General features: G+C 42.1%; 2 protein-coding genes across 3 annotated transcripts in view; one reads left to right on the top strand and one right to left on the bottom strand.

Moving 5' to 3' along the window:
• Positions 1-3,672, bottom strand: part of AASDHPPT (aminoadipate-semialdehyde dehydrogenase-phosphopantetheinyl transferase) — a 49,406-nt gene extending 45,734 nt beyond the window's left edge. The window contains exon 1 of the mRNA XM_033948879.1: positions 3,494-3,672. Within this exon, the coding sequence (XP_033804770.1) occupies positions 3,494-3,637 (144 nt within the window). The 5' untranslated portion in view covers positions 3,638-3,672. The remainder of the gene's footprint in view (positions 1-3,493) is intronic.
• Positions 3,673-3,710: 38 nt separating this feature from the next.
• KBTBD3 (kelch repeat and BTB domain containing 3) lies at positions 3,711-15,154 on the top strand. Of its 2 annotated transcripts, XM_033948877.1 has the most exons (3): positions 3,711-3,879; positions 6,289-6,524; positions 13,033-15,154. In XM_033948877.1, exons 2-3 carry the CDS (start codon positions 6,304-6,306, stop codon positions 14,630-14,632), a joined length of 1,821 nt encoding a protein of 606 aa, XP_033804768.1. In that variant the 5' UTR covers positions 3,711-3,879; positions 6,289-6,303; the 3' UTR covers positions 14,633-15,154. The 2 variants fall into 2 exon arrangements, with proteins under 2 accessions (XP_033804768.1, XP_033804769.1); XM_033948878.1 differs by lacking the exon at positions 3,711-3,879 and having other exon boundaries at positions 6,399-6,524; positions 13,137-15,154.
• Positions 15,155-19,369: the final 4,215 nt, after the last annotated feature.

Raw genomic sequence — 19,369 nt, 5'->3', positions numbered from 1 at the left:
CCAGGACTATGCCAGAGACAAATGGCTCTTCCGGTATTTCACAATACAACCCAGGCCCTCTGGGACTTGGAGAACCTGAGCTTCCGTGCATTGCCCTTCATAGGAAATGACAGCAGATAAAGACCCGAATGGTCCATCCAGTCTGCCCAAGCATACATTCTATAAATTAATGATTTAATTTAAATTGTCCTTTTTCTAAGATATTTCTGGGCCAGAAACCTAGAGTTCTGCCTGGTACTGTGCTTAGGTTCCATCTATTGGAGTCTCTGTCAAAGCTTACACCAGCCCATTTAAACCATCCCAGCTGTTGAAGACCTCCCCAGCCCATCCTCACTAAATGGCTATTTACGGGACACAGTCCGTGCAAGTCTGCCCAGTACTGGTCTTAATTCTTCTAGATCCTCTGTGTTAAAACCAAATTATTTTTGGCTTCACCTCTTAGTAAGCTTAATGAGATCTCTTTAGATCTGAATGGGACAACACATCCCATTCTTTCTAGTATTAAGATCTCGGGGGTTAATTTAGACCTGGAGTTATCATTTGAGGTTCAAATCAATTCTGTTGTCAAGAAGTGTTATTTTTTGCTTTGGAAACTTCTGACTATTAGGTCCTACTTCATTTTCAAAGCATTCAGTCCATTGGTACAATCCTTGGTTCTGAATACCTTGGATCATTGCAACTGGATCTATCTAGCCTCGTGTAAAAATAATATTTAAGAGAATACAGCTTATTCAGAACACCGCTGTTAGATTGATATTTAACCTGAAGTGATTTGATCATGGTACTCATTACTATCAGAAGTTACATTGGTTGCAAACTGAAACAAGAATATTATTCAAATCTGAGTGCATTTGCTACAAGACACTACATGGTTTAATCCCTATTCCCTACCTATATTCTTGATCATTTTATTTTTATAAAAAGAAGACGCTTTGCTCAAGAATTTAATTTTTTTGCTTTTATCTCAGTAAATGGTTGTTTATATAAGAGATTTCTTAACAGAATCATGGCTTATCAGGCTGCTCTTTGGGATAAGAGTTGTAGTAAATTGATCTCCAGTTCTTACTCTTATTTAGATTTTAGGAAATTGTTAAAAACTTATCTTTTTAAGAAAAACTTTTAATAGCTGAACTGCAGTCTTACTTTTGTAAACCGCACAGAGCTGTGAGGTTGTTGGCAGCAGAGACTTCTATGAAGTAGGAGGAATTCAGAAAAAAAAAAATGCAGTTTATTCCTTCTGCAAGGCTCATGGCTATAGGGAAATTGCCCGCTTGTCCAGACTGAAACACCTATTGCACTAGAAACGGGCTTTCTAGATGTCTCCCTAGGCATCCAAAGACTTACCTTTTGGCCTCACATCTGCGTTTCTTATCCAACATGCCCATGTTCACATTGCATTGTATCTGAATCCCCCCTGTCTCAGTCAGATCTTCACACTCCATTATCAATTAATAACAGAGGGAGATAAACATTCTTTTTCTGGGTACACGCAGAAAACTGTGTATGTTACCTGAAGGCTCTGAGGATCATGTGTGCCTATTTGATTGTTCTGCCCCATTTGGGCTGGACAGAGCAGTGGTATAACTGCAATATGCACTAGTATTTTAGGGAGGACTTCTTTGCAGTTTTTTTGTTTCTTTTTGTTGACTTTTTCCCCTGATATTCCATCTCTATGCACTGTAAAGATCTAGTCACAATCTCTGCAAGCCAGACCCTTTGTTGCCTACTCCCCATGCACAGGAGGTTAGAGACTGCCATGAACACTATCCAGAAGCTATGTGAGCTGATTCTGCTGTTGGTATCATATTAAATGGTGTCCAATATATCCTATTTCCCGAGTGAATGTTTGTTTGTAGCCTATGCATATTTGTCATCCAAAAACACAAATAACCCACACAAACAATCTAGCTCTCCTTCCATATCCGAGTGTCTATGCTCTTTAGTATAGTCCATGTACTGGACCTTTTGTCTTCTCAGAAAGCACTTCTTTGGATTTAGTCTCAGGACTACTTGAACTTGGATTAAATGCATCTCCCAGCCAATACTGCAGATCATGACTTTTAAAGTACAGCGCTGCATAACAGCCATGAGGCTCCAGGAACAGTCTACCCAGGTAATGGAATATTGCAGGAGCCCCATGAAATCCAAAGACTTAGAATAAGAACATAAGAATTGCCACTGTTGGGTCAGACAGGTGGTCCATCATGCCCAGCAGTCCGCTCACGCGGCGGCCCTCTGGTCAAAGACCAGCGCCCTAACTGATAGTAGCCCTACCAGCGCACGTTCTTGTTCAGCAGGAACTTGTCTAACTTTGTCTTGAATCCCTGGAGGGTGTTTTCCCCTATGACAGACTTCAGAAGAGGGTTCCAGTTTTCTACCACTCTCTGGGTGAAGAAGAACTTCCTTATGTTCGTACAGAATCTATCCCCTTTCAATTTTAGAGTGCCCTCTGGTTCTCCCTACATTGGAAAGGGTGAACAACCTGTCGTTATCTACTAAGTCTATCCCCTTCAGTACCTTGAATGTTTTGATCATGTCCCCTCTCAATCTCCCCTGTTTGAGGGAGAAAATGCCTTGAGGAGTGCAAAAAGGGAATCATGAATATATCAGACAAAAAGTAAACAAACAAAAAAAAGTGCAAGCACACATCCACACATAAATTGGAATGCTGGTCTATACACACGCACAATTAGCCACAAAAATTTTATGTAGCAAAACTTTTTGCAAGGATTTATACACAGAAAAATTGCTGGTTCATGTGGTGTGCCCAACAGGCTTTCCCCGATCACTGCACAAGTTCTGAACACTTTGAATTTGCATCTAATTAACTTATTGCATTGCCACAGTATTGGCTCAGCCTGGGCGTATAAAAACCTCTTCTATAAACACCGAAAGAGGCCCAAACAGCTGATTGAAAGATAGTAAGGTTAATAAGCATAAAACAATAAAAAATTGTATCTCTTTTTATTGTATTTAATCAAATAAAATCTGATCAGTTTATATTGTTTCATTTTTATCATGCCTTTAGGGCAGGGGTGTCAAAGTCCCTCCTCGAGGGCCACAATCCAGTCGGGTTTTCAGGATTTCCCCAATGAATATGCATGCACTGCTTTTCTTTATGCTAATAAATCTCATGCATATTCATTGGGGAAATCCTGAAAACCCGACTGGATTGTGGCCCTCGAGGAGGGACTTTGACACCCCTGCTTTAGCGTTACCATTTGGCTCTAGAAAAGGGACGACGGATTGAGACATCCAGGTTTTACTCCCGTTGCTTTCACTGGAAGTAAAACCCGGATGCCTCAATCCATCCTCCTTTTCTTTTTCTTTTTTTTTTTACATGGACTAAACGTTACACTGCCGCTACTTTTGGTGCAGCCGAGCGTATGAACCTTCCTGGCGCGGCTGCGCGGAACCTCTCTGCTCCCCCCCCCCCACCCCACCCCACCCCACCCCCTACCACAGCCGAGCCGCGAGCGAGCGAGGACAGTACCATGGCTGCTTTCGCGTCGCGGGCGAAAACGAACTGCCCGATCCTGGTCTTTTCTTCCGGCTGCACACAGCGGGCCGCCAGCAGCCACTCGGCGCGACCCGGAAACCAGGACCCGTGACGGAACGCCCAGCGAACGCTCTCCATCGTCCGCCGGCAGAACAAACGCTCGAGCCGGCTACCTGCATACCAGCAGTGGCGTAGAACTACTGGCACGGGCCACGCGCTCGAGATACGCACCCCCCCCCTCCCTCCTCCTCGTTCGAATGTCGCGAGGAACGCCGCGAGCGACGTCACACGTTTCCGCCCGCCTCTTTCCTTGCCCGCTGCTCGAGCTTGAAGCTATCTGATGCAGTCTGCAGGGAGCTGCCGGGGTAGATATGTTATGTGTAAGTCTTGCATTTCTTTATTTTAACAAATGACTTGCTTTGTGCTTAGGGAAGGGGGCGATTCCAATTTTTGTGCATCATTTATTATTTACATATATGCATTTTTTTTTTTTTAAGTAATGGCAACTGAAAGCCCGTGTGTGATTTGTTTTGAGGAGCTGTCAGGACGCAAAATGATCTCAACTAGAGAGTGCTGAAGTGTCCTCGATGGCCCATTGATCTTTATTTGAGCACCTCAAAAGGGGGTTTTCAGATCATACTGATCACAGTTCATATTGAGCTATAACTAATATGGTATGGTATGTCTTCATTATGGGAGTAGTTTCCAATCACGGACCAAAAGATATACCGGTACATCTAGAAAGTTATTTTCTGTAGCATTTGTTTGTTCTCAGATGCCACCCCCATCCCTAGTGGAAATACCACAACACTACTTTCTGGGGTTTAGCTGATTGTTTTGTGTAAGACATGTGGGGATCACTCTTGTCCTCATCGCTTCCCCCCCCCCTATAGCGTGAGTTGGGTTCCTAGAAAGGGAGAAAGAAGACCAGCTGGGCCAGAACCCTGGTGGAGGGCCTACTGAGTCACTATGGTCCTCACCCTGAAGGAAAGGATCTGGGGGAGTGGGGAGGAAACTCTGAATTGGGCCAGAACCCTGGTGGAGGGCCTACTGAGTCACTATGGTCCTCACCCTGAAGGAAAGGATCTGGGGGAGTGGGGAGGAAACTCTGAATTGGGCCAGTGGGGTCTTTAATTTTGTGTTTCCATTGCTGTACAAAGGGACATTTTTTCACACATCACTAGAAAATTTATCTGTTAAGCTGAAATTATTTTTCTGTGAAAATTGGCCTACAGCTTTTATGTTCTCAGATCTACCATGAAAAGAATGATTTGGATGTGGTTCAATCAATGATCTGAAACAAAGTCAAAACATTGAATTTCGTTTCTGTTAAATGGCATATAACGAAATAGGGCCCTCTTTGACTAAGCTGTGGTTGAGGTTTCTACCGCAGCCCAGGCGCTAAATGCTCCAATGCACATAGGAATTCTCAATTTGATGCATTAGCCCCTTTGGTTTAGCTGTCCGTCAGTTGAGTTACATAAAACTTCGTTCTTGCTGATGTTACTTTAATTTCTGAGCTGCAATGGCAAAATAGGGTCCAGAATTTATTTTGCTATATAATCAACACCAAAAAGCAAGGCGTTGGCCTCCAACAGTGCACAAAAACAACAAGAAGCCCAACCCGGCCCATGTGCCTAAGGCCCCACCCACAGGAGGGGGAGCTGATCGCAGCAGCCATGATCAGCTCAGCAGCCCCTTTTTGGCACTTATACCTGTTTTGACTTGGTCCTGCCTAAAGTTTTGGTTATACCTGCTGCATGCCTAGGTTAAGGTCGGCCCACCGCCCGCCCTTTCCCTTCCTCTAAAAACGCCTCTTTTCTCTCTGTGCATTTAGAGGCAGGGGAAAGGCCTAAGCTGGTTTTAGATATGTCTAAAACTAGCTTTGATTATGGGTACTTGGACGATCAGGCTTTTTGATCGTCCAAGTACCCATTTAAGCCACTTTTTAGACTTTTTTTTTTAATATTATGAGCACCATAGTGCTTAAGGATCAACAGGATCACAGGCTTGACATGTTGTTTAAGAAGCAGTTTGAGGCCTTGTCTCTGGCAGTACGGGCTGCTACAGCAGCCTCTTTTGTGGCTTAAGCATGCCATTCTAAATTGCATGACCCGAATGGTGTGCATTCAGATCCCCTCTCCCAGCTTTGGCTGTTGGGAGTGGACTATGTTGGACTATGTTGGGAGTGGACTATGTTGGTCTGCTTTGGGTAGTGGCCAAAGTCTCAGCTTATTCTGTGTCTACTCGCAGAATCCTGTGGATCTGACATTGGAATGGGGATTCTACTTCCAAAGCCACGCTCAGCAGGCTTCTTTTTCAGGGGCAATATGTTGTATGGCCAGGGGTTCTTTGACCTCATAGCTAGTGTCCAGGATCGCCACCCAAAGTCGCTCCTGGACAGCAGGCCTAGGACCTCTAAAGAGCAAGCCCGTAGGTCCTTTTGCAGCTCCCACCCTTCCTCTCTTGTCTTGTTCTTCCCATTCTCCTTTTCCTATTCTTTCCTGTAGGGCTGTCGCCAGCTTTGAAACTAACTGACTGGGGGCAGCAGAAAGCAGGGAGAAGGAGGAGGTACTGAAAACAGTGATTAGTATCTCCAGCAACGGACTTGCGGGAGCGGATGCAAGACCCATGGTTCAGCATACCATCCCTATGGTAGCACTATAGAAATAGTTAATAGTAATAGTATTTACTGGAAAAGATATTGTCAAGGTAAGAACCTAATCTCTTTTTATTTATCTATATGTTACTATTATAGGATTATATGATCCTATGTTTTGTTATTCCAGTTACACTAAATCAACATGAACAATCAACATAATTCAAATAGGAATGTGTGCAATGGATTTTCTGGCCCTCAGAAGAACACCATCTCCTTGCTGGCTGAAGGTCACGGGCAGCAAATTTTAAATGTGCTACAGAGTTTCCGAGATCAGAATATGTTCTTTGACTTTAACATAATTGTGAAAGATGAAATTATTCCTTGCCACCGCTGTGTCCTGGCAGCATGCAGTGACTTCTTCAGGTAATGCTTTGAATTGGTTTTTAATTAATTTTTTTTTATTTTTTTATTATGATAACTGTTATTTTTATAGTTCTTCTGGATAAACACAGTGCTCTAATTTGGAGATCAATATTAACGTATACCAGGGACAATTCTACAAATGGGCATCTCCGTTTAGACACCACAAGGATGCACGGTGGAATCTACAGAATGATATGGGGACAAATTTGTCTCTGCCCCATCTTTGCGAGCTCGGTCCCCATCCCTGCAAACTCAGTCCCTGCCCCATTCCCGCAACTCTGTCACCATCCACACAATCCTTGAATAGTTATGATTTTATATTTAAATCATTTTACTAAAGTACGGTGGATAGCAGCTCCTGCAAATGTTTTAGTTCCCCTCGTCCCTGAAGAAAGTTTCCAGTGAAACATGCATGTCGGGAGAGGTGGCTTAATGGAAAATAACTATTACAATGAAGAATTACTTTAAAAGCTATTTGAATAATGAGTTATTGAATGATAACAAGAAGATTTTGAAAAATACAAAAAAATAATTTTTATAAGAATTCAATAAAAGTTGGACCGATGGAGATAGAAACAACCAGAAGTATGTTGTGCCTGGTTGTATTCTGAAGGTCCATACAAAAAATGGTAAAAAATTAGTCATTGGTTGGTATGTATCCCACAATTTTATGAGAGTGGGTTCAGTATTGATTTTATACTAGTACTTGAACTTTGTGATTCAGAATTTTGTACTAGGTATAGTGGCCTGAATTTTGAGCAATTATTCCCCATGTTTGGCATCTCCCTTCTTTGTCTCCTATACTTCCCTTTCTAGTATTTCCCCTGTGCCCATCTCCCTGCCTTCATCATCATCACCATTCTATGTCCCTATCCCCTTCTCCTGTGTCTAGTATCACTCCTCCGTGTACCTGTGTCCCCTCTAAGTCCAGAATCTCCCTTCTGCATTCCTATTTTCCCCCATGTCTAGCCATCTTTCCTTTGTGCCGATATACCAACCGATGTCTTGCATTGCCCCACTAACTGTGTCCATATGCCACCCCAATGCAGTATTCCCCTTTGTGTCCCTGTCCCATCCATGCCCACCATCTCCCCTCTTTTCATATATCTCCCTGTGTCCACCTTCTCCCCTCTCTTACTCCCTTACAACAATGTGTTTCTCCCCTCCCTCCATTGTGTTCAATATTTCACTCCCTTGGTTCAGCATCTCTTTCCCTTCTCTCTCCTCCTCCATGCAGGTCCAGCACCTGTCTCCCTTCCCTCAGCATCTCTCCCATGGATTGAACTTGTCTCCCTTCCTTTCAGCTCCCCCCCCCATGATCCAGTATCTCTCCCCCTTCCCTCAATACTCCCCAAGGATCCAGCATCTCTCTCCCTTCCCTCTTTTCTGCCTCCCTTGGGTTCAACACCTCTTACCTTTTCTCTAGCCCCCCTCCTATGGGTCCAACCTCCTATGGCTCTCTCCCTTACCTCCAGTCCCTCACACATGGGTTCAGCATCCCTCTCCTTTCCCCCCAACCCAGATTCAGTACTGCCCTTCCCTTCAGCTCTGTAGCCAGCCAGCACCCCTCTCCCCCTGGCGAGTCCAGCAGCTCCCAAATCTCCCCCCGTGGTAAATAAAAAACAAACCTGCAATTCCAGTACCCATGGGTTGTCCCCCCCTCTACCTTCCCTCTCACCCAACCCTGGGATAGGAGATGTCTTCTTGTGAACTGGCAACTGGTTAAAATATATAGGAAATGAAAAGCAGGTAGAAAAATGGTCAGCTTTCCAAACTAAAGAAGGTGTCTAGTAGAATGCTTCAGGGATCTGTTCTGGGACCAAATGTTCTGGAAAAAGTAGGTTATTGCTAAAAGCCATAAATGTGCACCCTTATTGAAGTGCTATAATATTCATGTCTTAAAAGGTGAACATTTTGAGCTGTTAGTGATGGCATCAGCAGAGTGACCACAGAGAGCTTTGACATGCTCTTTGCTTGTTAGTATTGGCAGTGGCACTGACATCATTTGAAACATTTAGGTAGCAATTGTATTTCAGGGGAATGAACGGCAGCTATCTGCTTGCTACCTGTTTCTGATTTTCAGACCTCAGGGGACTTTCTTGAAAGTTTTTAGTTTTGAGGAGAAAAGAAACAAATTGAACACATTAACAATAAAATGCTGTTGCTGAATTTCTTCAGTAAAAGTAAAAATGCTATTCTTTTTTTCATGTTTGGATTGCTAAAAAAAGAGAAAAAAAGAATAACCAGCAGCAGCAGAAAAACAGAAAGAAGAAACTTAGATTTAAAACAAAAAAAAGTATGATAGAGAATGACATGGTGACCTGTTTCCGTTTCAAACCGCAGGAATAGGTAAAAGTTTCATCTATTTACTGCTGGTGTGGGAACAAAGCTTTTTACTGCTCCGCAGAAGCAGTAAAAAGCTTTGATTCCATGTGGAACCCCACCCATGATCACAATTCCCCCCTCAAGGCTTCAGGTATCCCTTTCCCTCAGAAGTCCTAAGTGAAACAAATGTAGGTGTTTGATTTCTTTCCCCCACGTCACAGGTCCGATGGGCTCCAGCCTCCCCCCACCCCCTCGCTTGCAGGTTCGAGGAAGAGAGGGTGCAAGGCAGGGCAAAGCAGATGCTAGGGCTGGAGGAAAGGACACATGAGGGGTCTGGGGTTGGAGGAAAGGGCACTGGAGTGGGCTGGAGCTGAAGTTAAGGGAGGTAGATGTGCTTGACCTATGGAGGGGAGGGCTGGAACCGAAGAGAAGGGAGAGAATACAGGAGGGGGAGCTGGAGGGAAGGGGGAGAGGTGCTGCACTTGTGGAAGGGGAGCTGCTGGAAAGAAGAGAAGGGAAAAAGAGATGCCATACTAAGCAGATGAAGGAAATGCTGAACATAGCAGAGAGAGGGAGAGACACAGGGAGGTATGAGAAACGGAGGGGAAATAATGAATAGATGTGGGAGAGAATAGGAATGTAGAAGGGAGATCAGTATTGCGGTCTGTAGAGTAGTGATGAGAAATTCAGGGAGAAGGACACGGGGGAGATGCTGGATGGGGTACAGAAAAGGGAAAGATAGGTACACAAAGATGGAATATGGATGGTGAGCACAAAGAAGAAGAAATGTCAAATGAGCAGAAGACCCTGGCAAGTGAGTTTAGAGAAGACAGAGGGAAACAGAAACCAGAGCCTGGGACCAACATGACTTGTTAGACTGATCTCTCCTGGCATTGGAGGAGAATGAGCTGCTGTTTCTCAAATACCCTCACTGGTCCCCCCAAGCCAGTCATGGCTCACATTTCTTGTGGTTCTCTAGCCAAAAAGCATGCTCATTCTTGATATGCTTTCACATACCTTATCCTGGCAATCCTAGACTCACTGTAGTTCCAAGCATTACCTTAAACAAGGTCCATAATAAAGTTAAATATTACTAGTACTTCTATTTATTATTTCTGTAGCGCTACCAGCTGCACACAGTGCTGTACATTAAATGTGCAAGGGACCGTCCCTGCTTGTAAGAGCTTACAATCTAATTATGACAGACACAGTAGACAAAATGGTGAATTAATATAAGCTGCTTACTTTACTTATTTAGATTTATATCTCGTCCTCTCCTAAGAGCTCAGAACAGGTTACATTCACAGTGCTAAATCTACTTTACATGTAGTGTAGCTACCCCCACTGTCCCAAGCGGGCTCACAATCTAAAATGCCTTAGAGAAAAAACATCAATTAGATAAAGATAAATAGAAAAGAGGAAAGAAGGAAGAAGGAAGAAGACTCCCCCCAGAGAAACTTAAAACATTGTTAACAAGAAGAAGAATGAAGGAATATGGGTAGAGTAGTAAATCTAACAAAATAAATATAAATATAATATCAAGCAGAAATGAAAAGAAATAAAAATAAAGGAAGTAAAACAGAGAGCAGAAATTAAGCAAACTCAATAAACTAGAATAAAATAAGTTAAAAATTCCAGTTTATAGATCCAGGTTTCATTCCGGTCCAATAGAGCATCACATCTGCCTCATCTTTACCATCTTCACCCGTGGAAGGCTGGGAGAGCAAGGAAGGATCCAAGGTAGAAGAGTGGGAAGGATAAACCCTCTGGAACTCCAACACAAGACTTCAAGATGTGCAATCATCAAGCCAAATTCCCCGCAGCCATCGCAGGGGCAACGCCAGGCAAAGAACACCAGGCAAGGCCACTGATGATAGCCTACAGACCAAATAGAACACAGCAGTTATATTCAAAATGCTGTACAATGGTTACAGGCAGCATGGCAGATTGAGGTTTGAGAATCAGCGATCCCTCTGCTGATAACAACAATCAATGCAGTACCAAACTCTCCGACTCCAGACCAATGAGCCCACCGCCAAAGCAGGAAGATCACAAGCTCCATCTCAGCAGGAAGGGCAGGGCTCAACGCTGCGCTGCCAAACAAAATTGCCGTCAGCAATGGAAGAGAGGTACCAGCGGGAAGAAGAGCAAACGCAGGTAAATATTACTCACTCACTGCACAGAAAAGCAGCCACAGCATCAGACTACAGAGGAAGAGGGCTGCGATCTTCCAACATCCATTTTCTTTCATTTCTGAAAAACTGATGATGAAACCATACCACTGACTCACAAGCCTTGCATTGTAGAAGGACTGAGGTTGAGATAGGCACTAAAGAATGACATGGGATGGTTTCCCGCAGTTATCCATGGGGACAGGAACAGTGATGAATTTTGTCACCGTGTCATTCTCTAGAAGAAAAGCAACAATGAAGTGACTAAGGGCTAGATTCACTAACAATAGCGACTCAATCGCTGTTGGCCAATTCTATGGCCAATTTTCAAACAGCGACTGATTCACTATTAAGTTTGAATGCAAATAATTTGCACAGAGCTAAGGCTACAGCAGTTGGGTTTTAGGATTGTAAACCCCGATGCAAAATAGACAGGCAATTGTAGGTGAATCAATCGCTTGGCTATTTTGCATGGGGTTTTACTAATTTGCATGGCCGGATTGGAGAAACATGCAGTGGGCCATTTGTGAATCGGGTCGGTTAGCAGCGATTGTTGCTAAACCTGTGACGATCGCTGACTTTAGTGAATCTGGGCCTAAGCAAGGAGAAAGTGAGTGTTTTTGAGTGTTCTTGTCAACACCCAGATCTGAAACCATTAAAAGGTCTTGACAAGCTGCACTAACTTGAAAGAGGTTGAGCTGTTCTGCCACAAAGAATGAGCAAACACTGCACCATCCCACTTGCAAAGTTGATAAATACCTTAAAGGAAGCAAGGCTACTTTGCTGCAAAAGAGGCTACCCCTGTGTAGCAAGTCAAAAGGTGTGAAAATGTATGCAATAAAGGCTTTTGTTTTCTGATTCTTATTTACATTTATAATATTTCTACAATTCTTTTATGTTATAAATACAGAAATTGTGTAGATCATTGAAACAGCCTCCAACTTTATGCATTTTGAATTGTATTCTTGAGACAAGAAGTGTGCAAAATGTACAAGGGTGTGAAGCATTTTGCAGGGCTTTGTAAACTGTCATTAATCATAAAGAGAACTGATGTCTTCTTTAGATTTTGCAAGGAGAGGGCCTTTTGTAAAATAAGTAGTGTGTTCTTTTATGTTGGATCAAGTCAAACTTCCTCATATATGGTGCCCTGTAAAATTCTTTACAGTATGGATAGCCAGGGCTTTTTTGGATTTAGCTCGCACCTTTTCCAGAAGTAGTTCAAAACAAATTATATTTAGGTACAATGGGTATTTTCCTGCCATCAGAGGGTCGATGGGATTTGAACCCTGGCTTCCCTGCAGTTCAGCTGAAAACTGCCTCTCCCTTTATGTCTTGGTGGGCAAGTAGATAGGCTGAATGTAAGCATGTAATTCATTCACTTCGCTCAGATGAATCTGTTTTTGAATTTTTAAAAACCCTGTTCTAAAGATATGATATAATTATTTTCGCAATTTTTCAGCAGGTATACAGAGTAAGTCAGTGTCATCAAAGTACAATGCTTAATAAACCAAGTAGCAGTTCTTCAAACTGATATGTGCTCAAAGGCTGTCTATACAAAAAATGTAATGTAATGTAATTTATTTCTTATATACCGCTACATCCGTTAGGTTCTAAGCGGTGTACAGAAAATATACATTAAGATTAGAAATAAGAAAGGTACTTGAAAAAAGTGTATGAAATGCAACGGAATTCACTCTGCAAGGTTGCATATGGATAGTTTGATGCTTTTTAACTTCATATCTTGTGAGTCATTGTTAACACCAAGGGCTTCTTTGACGAAGGTGCGCTGAAAAACTACCACCTGCTCAAGAGGAGGCAGTAGCGGCTAGCGCGCGCAATTCCGCGCGCTAAGGCCCTAACGAGCCTTCGTAAAAGGAGCCTCAAAGTTCTTCATTTTTAAATGGATGTACAATGACAAAATGTATTGTTTTGGGGGGAGGTAGTGAGGGGAGTTTCAAGCAGACGCCATAGCTTATTTTGTTACTTTTAATCATTGTATTTTTGACTTTCAGAGCCATGTTTGAAGTAAACATGAAAGAAAGAGATGACGGAAGTGTTACCATTAGTAATTTATCTCCCAAGGCAGTGAGAGTCTTTCTTGATTATGCCTATACAGGAAAAACCGAAATAACAGATGACAGTGTAGAAATGCTGTTCCAGTTGTCATCATTTCTTCAAGTTCCACTTCTATCCAGAGCGTGCAGTGATTTCCTAATAAAAACTATTGACCTAACCAATTGCTTACAATTGTTATCTATATCAGAAAGTTACGGCTCTGCTCGTTTATTTGATCATGCCCTGGAGTTTGCCCTACACCACTTTTCCTTTCTTCTCCAATCAAGTGATTTCTTAGACCTGAATGTTGGGATATTAGAAAAATGTGTAGATGCCGATGAACTAAACGTTTCTGAAGAAGAATTAGTTTTGAAAGCCATCCTTTCCTGGACAAAAACAAACTTGGAAACAAGACAAAAGCATCTGCCTCATTTGCTCAGAAAAGTAAGATTGCATCAGTTGCCTGAAACTACACTGCAGGATTTTCTCCAGACAGAAAACCAGTTGCTTAAAAATACCAACTGCTCGATGTTAATCAGTGATGCAATAAAAAACATTGAAAACTTCTGTGGCCTTTTTCCAGATGCTCGCCTTTCAACAACTGAAAAATACATCTTTGCTCACAAGACTGAAGATGGAGGAACTCAACATACATTTTGCTACAATATGAAAACTGATAAATGGGTAGAGCTGCCAGAAATAAATATTATGGATTTGCCTGGGTCAAGTTTATCAAGCTATGGAGAAAAACTATTCATAACGGGGGGTTGTAAAGGAAACTGCTGTAGAGCTGTACGACTTCATATTGCCGAGCCATATCACGATGCTACTGACGAGACCTGGTGTTACTGTCTAGTTAAAAATGATTTCCATTTAGTGCCAGCTATGAAAAAGCCTCGGACAATGCACACATCAGTCATAGCATTTAATAAATTGTTTGTTATAGGTGGAAAGACTAAAGGTCCTCAAGGAATCAGAAGTCTTTTAGATGTGGAGTCTTACCATCCACTTTCTCAACAGTGGACATCTGTGAGTCCATTGCCAAGAGGGATATACTATCCGGAAGCAAGCACTTGCCGAAACATAATTTATGTCCTTGGATCTGAAGTAGAAATTGCTGACGCATTTAATCCATCCCTCGATTGCTTCTATAATTACAATGCCGATACTGATCAGTGGTCTGAACTTGTGGCGGAATTTGGACAATTTTTCCACGCCACCTTAATCAAAGCTGTGTCAGTCAATCATACATTGTATATATGTGACCTTTCTACCTACAAAGTGTATAGCTTTTGCCCAGAAACTTGTGTTTGGAAGGGGGAAGGTTCATTTGAATGTGCTGGCTTTAACGCAGGAGCAGTTGGGATAGAAGACAAAATTTATATATTAGGTGGAGATTATGCTCCAGATGAGATCACAGATGAAGTACAGGTATACCACAGCAATAGGTCTGAGTGGGAGGAAGTTTCACCAATGCCCAGAGCTTTAACAGAATTTTGTTGTCAGATAATCCAGTTTAGTAAACACAGAGACCCATGGCAGTCTACTCATTTTTGAAACTGATGCACTTTAAAATGATTCTGGTCATGCACATCCGATTCGCTTAAGTTTTATCATCCTAAATGTTTTATATAGGAATATTATGTTCTAAACATAGGATCCTGTTTTGCAGGCTGAGCATTTGATGTTTCTAGCTGTATGAAAGTACTGCTACATTTATTTCACAATTAAATATGTGAGTAACAAATGCAGTCAGTGGTTTTTTCACTGCCACCAGTATTATGCTTGGATATTCAGTGCCGAGCTATGTCTGGACACCAGAATCAAATATCCATTTATTTTATTCCAGCTGGCTATCATTTATCTGGTTAAGTTTGATATTCAGCACTTCACTGAGTAAGTGAAACTGGACAAAGGTAGAACTGTGTTTTATGTGGTATGATTTGTCTGGTTAATGTGGAGGGGCATTTTCGAATCCGAATTTGGATGTTTTGTAGAAGATACACAAAAATCCAGTAGCAACATGACAATTTTCAAAACAGATGAACATCTTATTTTTTTGTTTCGAAAATGGTCGTTTCTCAGATGTGCTTGTCCTCAGTGCGTCTATCTTTTTGAACTATTTTTGAAAAAAGCACATCCAAAAGAAAAATGCACAAAATGAGCCTTTAGGGTTTAGGAAGGGCCAGCATTTTTAGTAGATTGGCCATATTGACATCCCAGAAGAGCAATGGGGCACTGCAGTAAACTTCACATATAAAGGCCCAAGTCCATATTGCGCCATAACCACCTTATAGAGTATGATAAGCTCTCCAAGCACCACCCAAAACCTACTGGACCCAACTATATACCACCCCAGTAGCCTGCAGGTGGCACCTACATGTAGGTTGTAACATATTCCCTTAGGGGGGGGTCAAAGTCCTCACCTGTGGTTTACCCTCGGGTATCAGGATAATAGTTGTGGGTTGGTCACTTCTAAATGGTCTGGCCTCTTGGAGATTTCTGGTTGAAACAATCCGCTACAGGGTTGCAAAGACAGCTGCTCCAGATTTTCTTCCTTTGCAACAACCCGATCAGACAACAGTAGAAGGGGTTCCTTAAATTACAGTTTTCCTCCACTGGGATTCCCTAGCTATGTTCCCATTAGTAATACAAGACAGGGCATCCACATTCTCATGTTTTTTCCCCACTCAATGTTGGACTTGAAAAGAAACAGATTGCAAGGCTAGGTACCAACATGGTGAACACTCTGTCTGAGATGTAAAGCTTCAATGGCCCACTTCATGGCCAGACATCCTTTTTTTTTTTTTATAATGACGTAGTGTTGCTCCCGTGGCAGCATCTTCCTACTTAGGTAGAGGACATGGTGCTCTTCACCCTCAAATTCTTGGGACAGCATTTCACCCAGTCCTCTGATGCATATGTCTGTAGTGTAAAATGTTTATTAAAGTCTATGCCTCTTAGTACATGGGGCTGACACAAGCTGGGGCTCCCTGGAAAAGTGGAGACTCAGAGGAGATATGATAGAGACCTTCAAGATCCTGAGGGGCATCGAAAAGGTTGACAAGGACAGATTTTTCAATTTGAAAGAAACCACAAGAACAAGGGGTCACTCGATGAAATTGAAGGGGGACAGGTTTAGAACAAACGCAAGGAAATTCTTTTTCACACAGAGGGTGGTGGACACATGGAACACCCTTCCGGAAGCCGTGATAGGAAATAGCACAGTACAGGGTTTCAAGGAAGACCTGGATAGGTTCCTGGAGGACAAAGGGATTGAGGGGTACAGATAAAAGTAGTGGAAGGTTTAGAGATAAGTGTAGAGGTAGGTATAAAATTAGTCAGGGACCGCTGCTCAGGCAATATGCCTGATGGGCCGCCGCGTGAGCGGACCGCTGGGCGGGATGGACCTCTGGTCTGCCCCGGCGGAGGCGACTACTTATGTTCTTATGTAAGCTGTGCTGCAGCTTTAGGAAAGCCTTTCCCTCCTCTTCCCAGTATAGTTTATTCAGTTTCCCTTTTTTAGCATGGCAGTGAGTAGACTAGCGTCTTCTGCAAAACAGGGAATAAATCTTCTAGAGTAGCCTATGAGCCCAAAGAAACTCCTCATCTGTTTTTTGTTTAGGGGGAGGGGAGCTTGTATTCCTTCTATTTTATCCATCATGGATTTTACCATTCCTCCTCCCACCAAGTAGCCCTCTCTTTTTGTATATACTGTACATCTATTTATAGATATCGAATATACAGTATATATACTTGCACACACATTTATTAAGGTAAAACATATAGGCATTACAGTTTTGTTTACTGTATTATAGTAAAAAGATATAATGCATGTGGCCATAAATAAAATAAAAGTGGAATAGAATCATAAAACAGAAATGTCAATTTGTTGTATATGGTTTCAACAGGAAAGCACAACAGAATAAACACCAATTTTTAATTATTTTCTTTTATAAATATGTAGCATGAAGGCATTGCTTTATGATTTCCTGTTGAGTGTGCATTTTCTTTCCTAATAAAAATAATAAAACTAATTTTAAAATCTAGGTGTTATTTAGTTAGTTCGTTATTGCTTTATCTACTTGATGCAGGAGGAAAACAATTTGAAGACTGATCCAGTGGCTCAATGCCATTGCTTTGCACTAGAGAATTACATGGGAACCAATATGTCCCCGTCCCTGCAGGAACTCAATTTCCCCATCCCATCCCTGCGAGTTTTTGTCACTGTCCCGATCCCATTCCTGTAATCTCTGCCTTAATCACACAAGCCTCAAACACTTATGACTTTGAAGTGTTTGAGGCTTCTGCAGATGTATTTGAATGGAGGGCTGCATATATTAAAACAGGGGAAAAAAACTTTTTTGGCAATCCCAGACCTGGATCCAGCTAAGCTGGAGGAAGATGCCAGATCCAAATACGTTCTTTTGAGCCAGACTTAGACAACTAGAAATGTTTAGGATGCAAATATTGTCTTTTTGTCCATTCTGTGATGAATAGCATTCGGTTAGTGGTCTGCATCACTTCAGACATTAACCCCTGGATTCTATATATGGCACCCAAGATGCATGTAGGGAGAGTGTGGTGCAGTGGTTAAAGCTTCAGCCTCAGCACCCTGAGGTTGTGGGTTCAAACCCATGTTGCTCCTTGGGCAAGTCATTTAATCCCCCACTGCACCAGGCACATTAGATAGATTGTGAGCCTGCAGGGACAGACACGGAAAAATGCTTGAGTACTTGAATAATTTCATGTAAACCCTTGGGAGAATGGTATAGAAAATTAAATAAATAAAATGTAAATTAATTGGATAACAAGCCCTTAGCTACCAATAATTGGACAATGTTAATTGGCATTCATTAAAATTTGGCTATGTGTTACTCTATAAAACATTAGGACAATAGGCTTAAACAATATTTTCTTACAAGGTGCTGTTAATTATTCACCCAAGGTGATATTGTGGATCACCCTTAATACCTTGTAATTAAGGTGTAACAATCAATTTTTCATGGCCCTCAGAGATGCCACCCAGGGATCAACACGATCATATCCCTCGGCTTTACACACCCAATCGTCATCGGGTCAATATCTAATGTGAAAGTGATGTATAGATTTTAACTTTTCTTTTTTTCTTTTTCTTATTTTCTTGTGTATGATAAACTCATTACTAATTTTAAAACAATAAATATGACTATGAGTTTAAGGTAAATACTTAGCTTCACCGGGATGGTAAGTAGCAGTTGGTAAGGGATACATAAGCCAACATGTTTCACCCCTAAGAAGGGGGTTTCTTCAGGGCTACTATCCCTGCAAACAAGAAACCTTGTTTAAGTGTGAAAAACGCTAAGCATAACATATAAAATATATACCATTCACACCATAAATATATATATTCATACCTTTTATGCTAGTTATACACGGCTGGCCACCCGATCTAAGTTTTTTTAAGATGGCCGCGGCGTGCTCAAAGATGGCTTTAAATATCCCAAAACCCGGAAGTGAGGTGGGAAGGGGGAGGGACAAGACCCAACCTGTACTCACACCCCCACTTTGGGGGAAGGGAAAGGTAAATTATTTTTTCTTTTTTTCTATCCTCCCATCATATTGGTATAGGGAAAGAAATTTGTACTCCCAGCGAAAAATCATAAAAGGGATGACCACTCTAATTCAAGGTTTAACCCTTGAGGGATAACCGAATTTAAGCGGTATATCCATTGTTGTTCCAAATAGTTTAACTTAGCCTCCAAATTCCCCTGTGTCCCTTCTGTATTGAGAGTGTCAATGACACGCCATCTAATCTGATCTGTTTGATGTTGTTTTAACAGCCAGTGTTGAACTAAGGGTGCGGATAAGTTGCTCGTCACTATTCTGGATTTATGCTCATTGAGCCTCAAGTGTATCGCACGTTTGGTGCGACCCACATATACCAGAGGGCAAGGGCATACAATAACATATATAACCCAAGCCGATTTGCATGTTGTGTATGTTCTAGCTTGAATGACTCTTCCAGTACATGGGTCCTTCCAAACATTACCCCCTATGATCTTGTCGCTGGGAGTACAAATTTCTTTCCCTATACCAATATGATGGGAGGATAGAAAAAAAGAATAAATCATTTACCTTTCCCTTCCCCCAAAGTGGGGGTGTGAGTACAGGTTGGGTCTTGTCCCTCCCCCTTCCCACCTCACTTCCGGGTTTTGGGATATTTAAAGCCATCTTTGAGCACGCCGCGGCCATCTTAAAAAAACTTAGATCGGGTGGCCAGCCGTGTATAACTAGCATAAAAGGTATGAATAT

This window comes from Geotrypetes seraphini, chromosome 6 (genome assembly GCF_902459505.1).
Source record: "Geotrypetes seraphini chromosome 6, aGeoSer1.1, whole genome shotgun sequence".
NCBI lineage: Eukaryota > Metazoa > Chordata > Amphibia > Gymnophiona > Dermophiidae > Geotrypetes > Geotrypetes seraphini.
Note: the sequence above shows the minus strand (reverse complement) of the source record. Positions and strands in the feature narration are given on the sequence as shown.

What these genes read in the sequence shown, in the direction of transcription:
- KBTBD3 (XM_033948877.1), top strand. Translation starts at nt 6,304, where the DNA reads ATGAACAATCAACATAATTCAAATAGGAATGTGTGCAATGGATTTTCT. An exon ending in GCATGCAGTGACTTCTTCAG is followed by an intron (nt 6,525 to 13,032) that starts GTAATGCTTTGA and finishes TTTGACTTTCAG; the next exon opens with AGCCATGTTTGAAGTAAACA.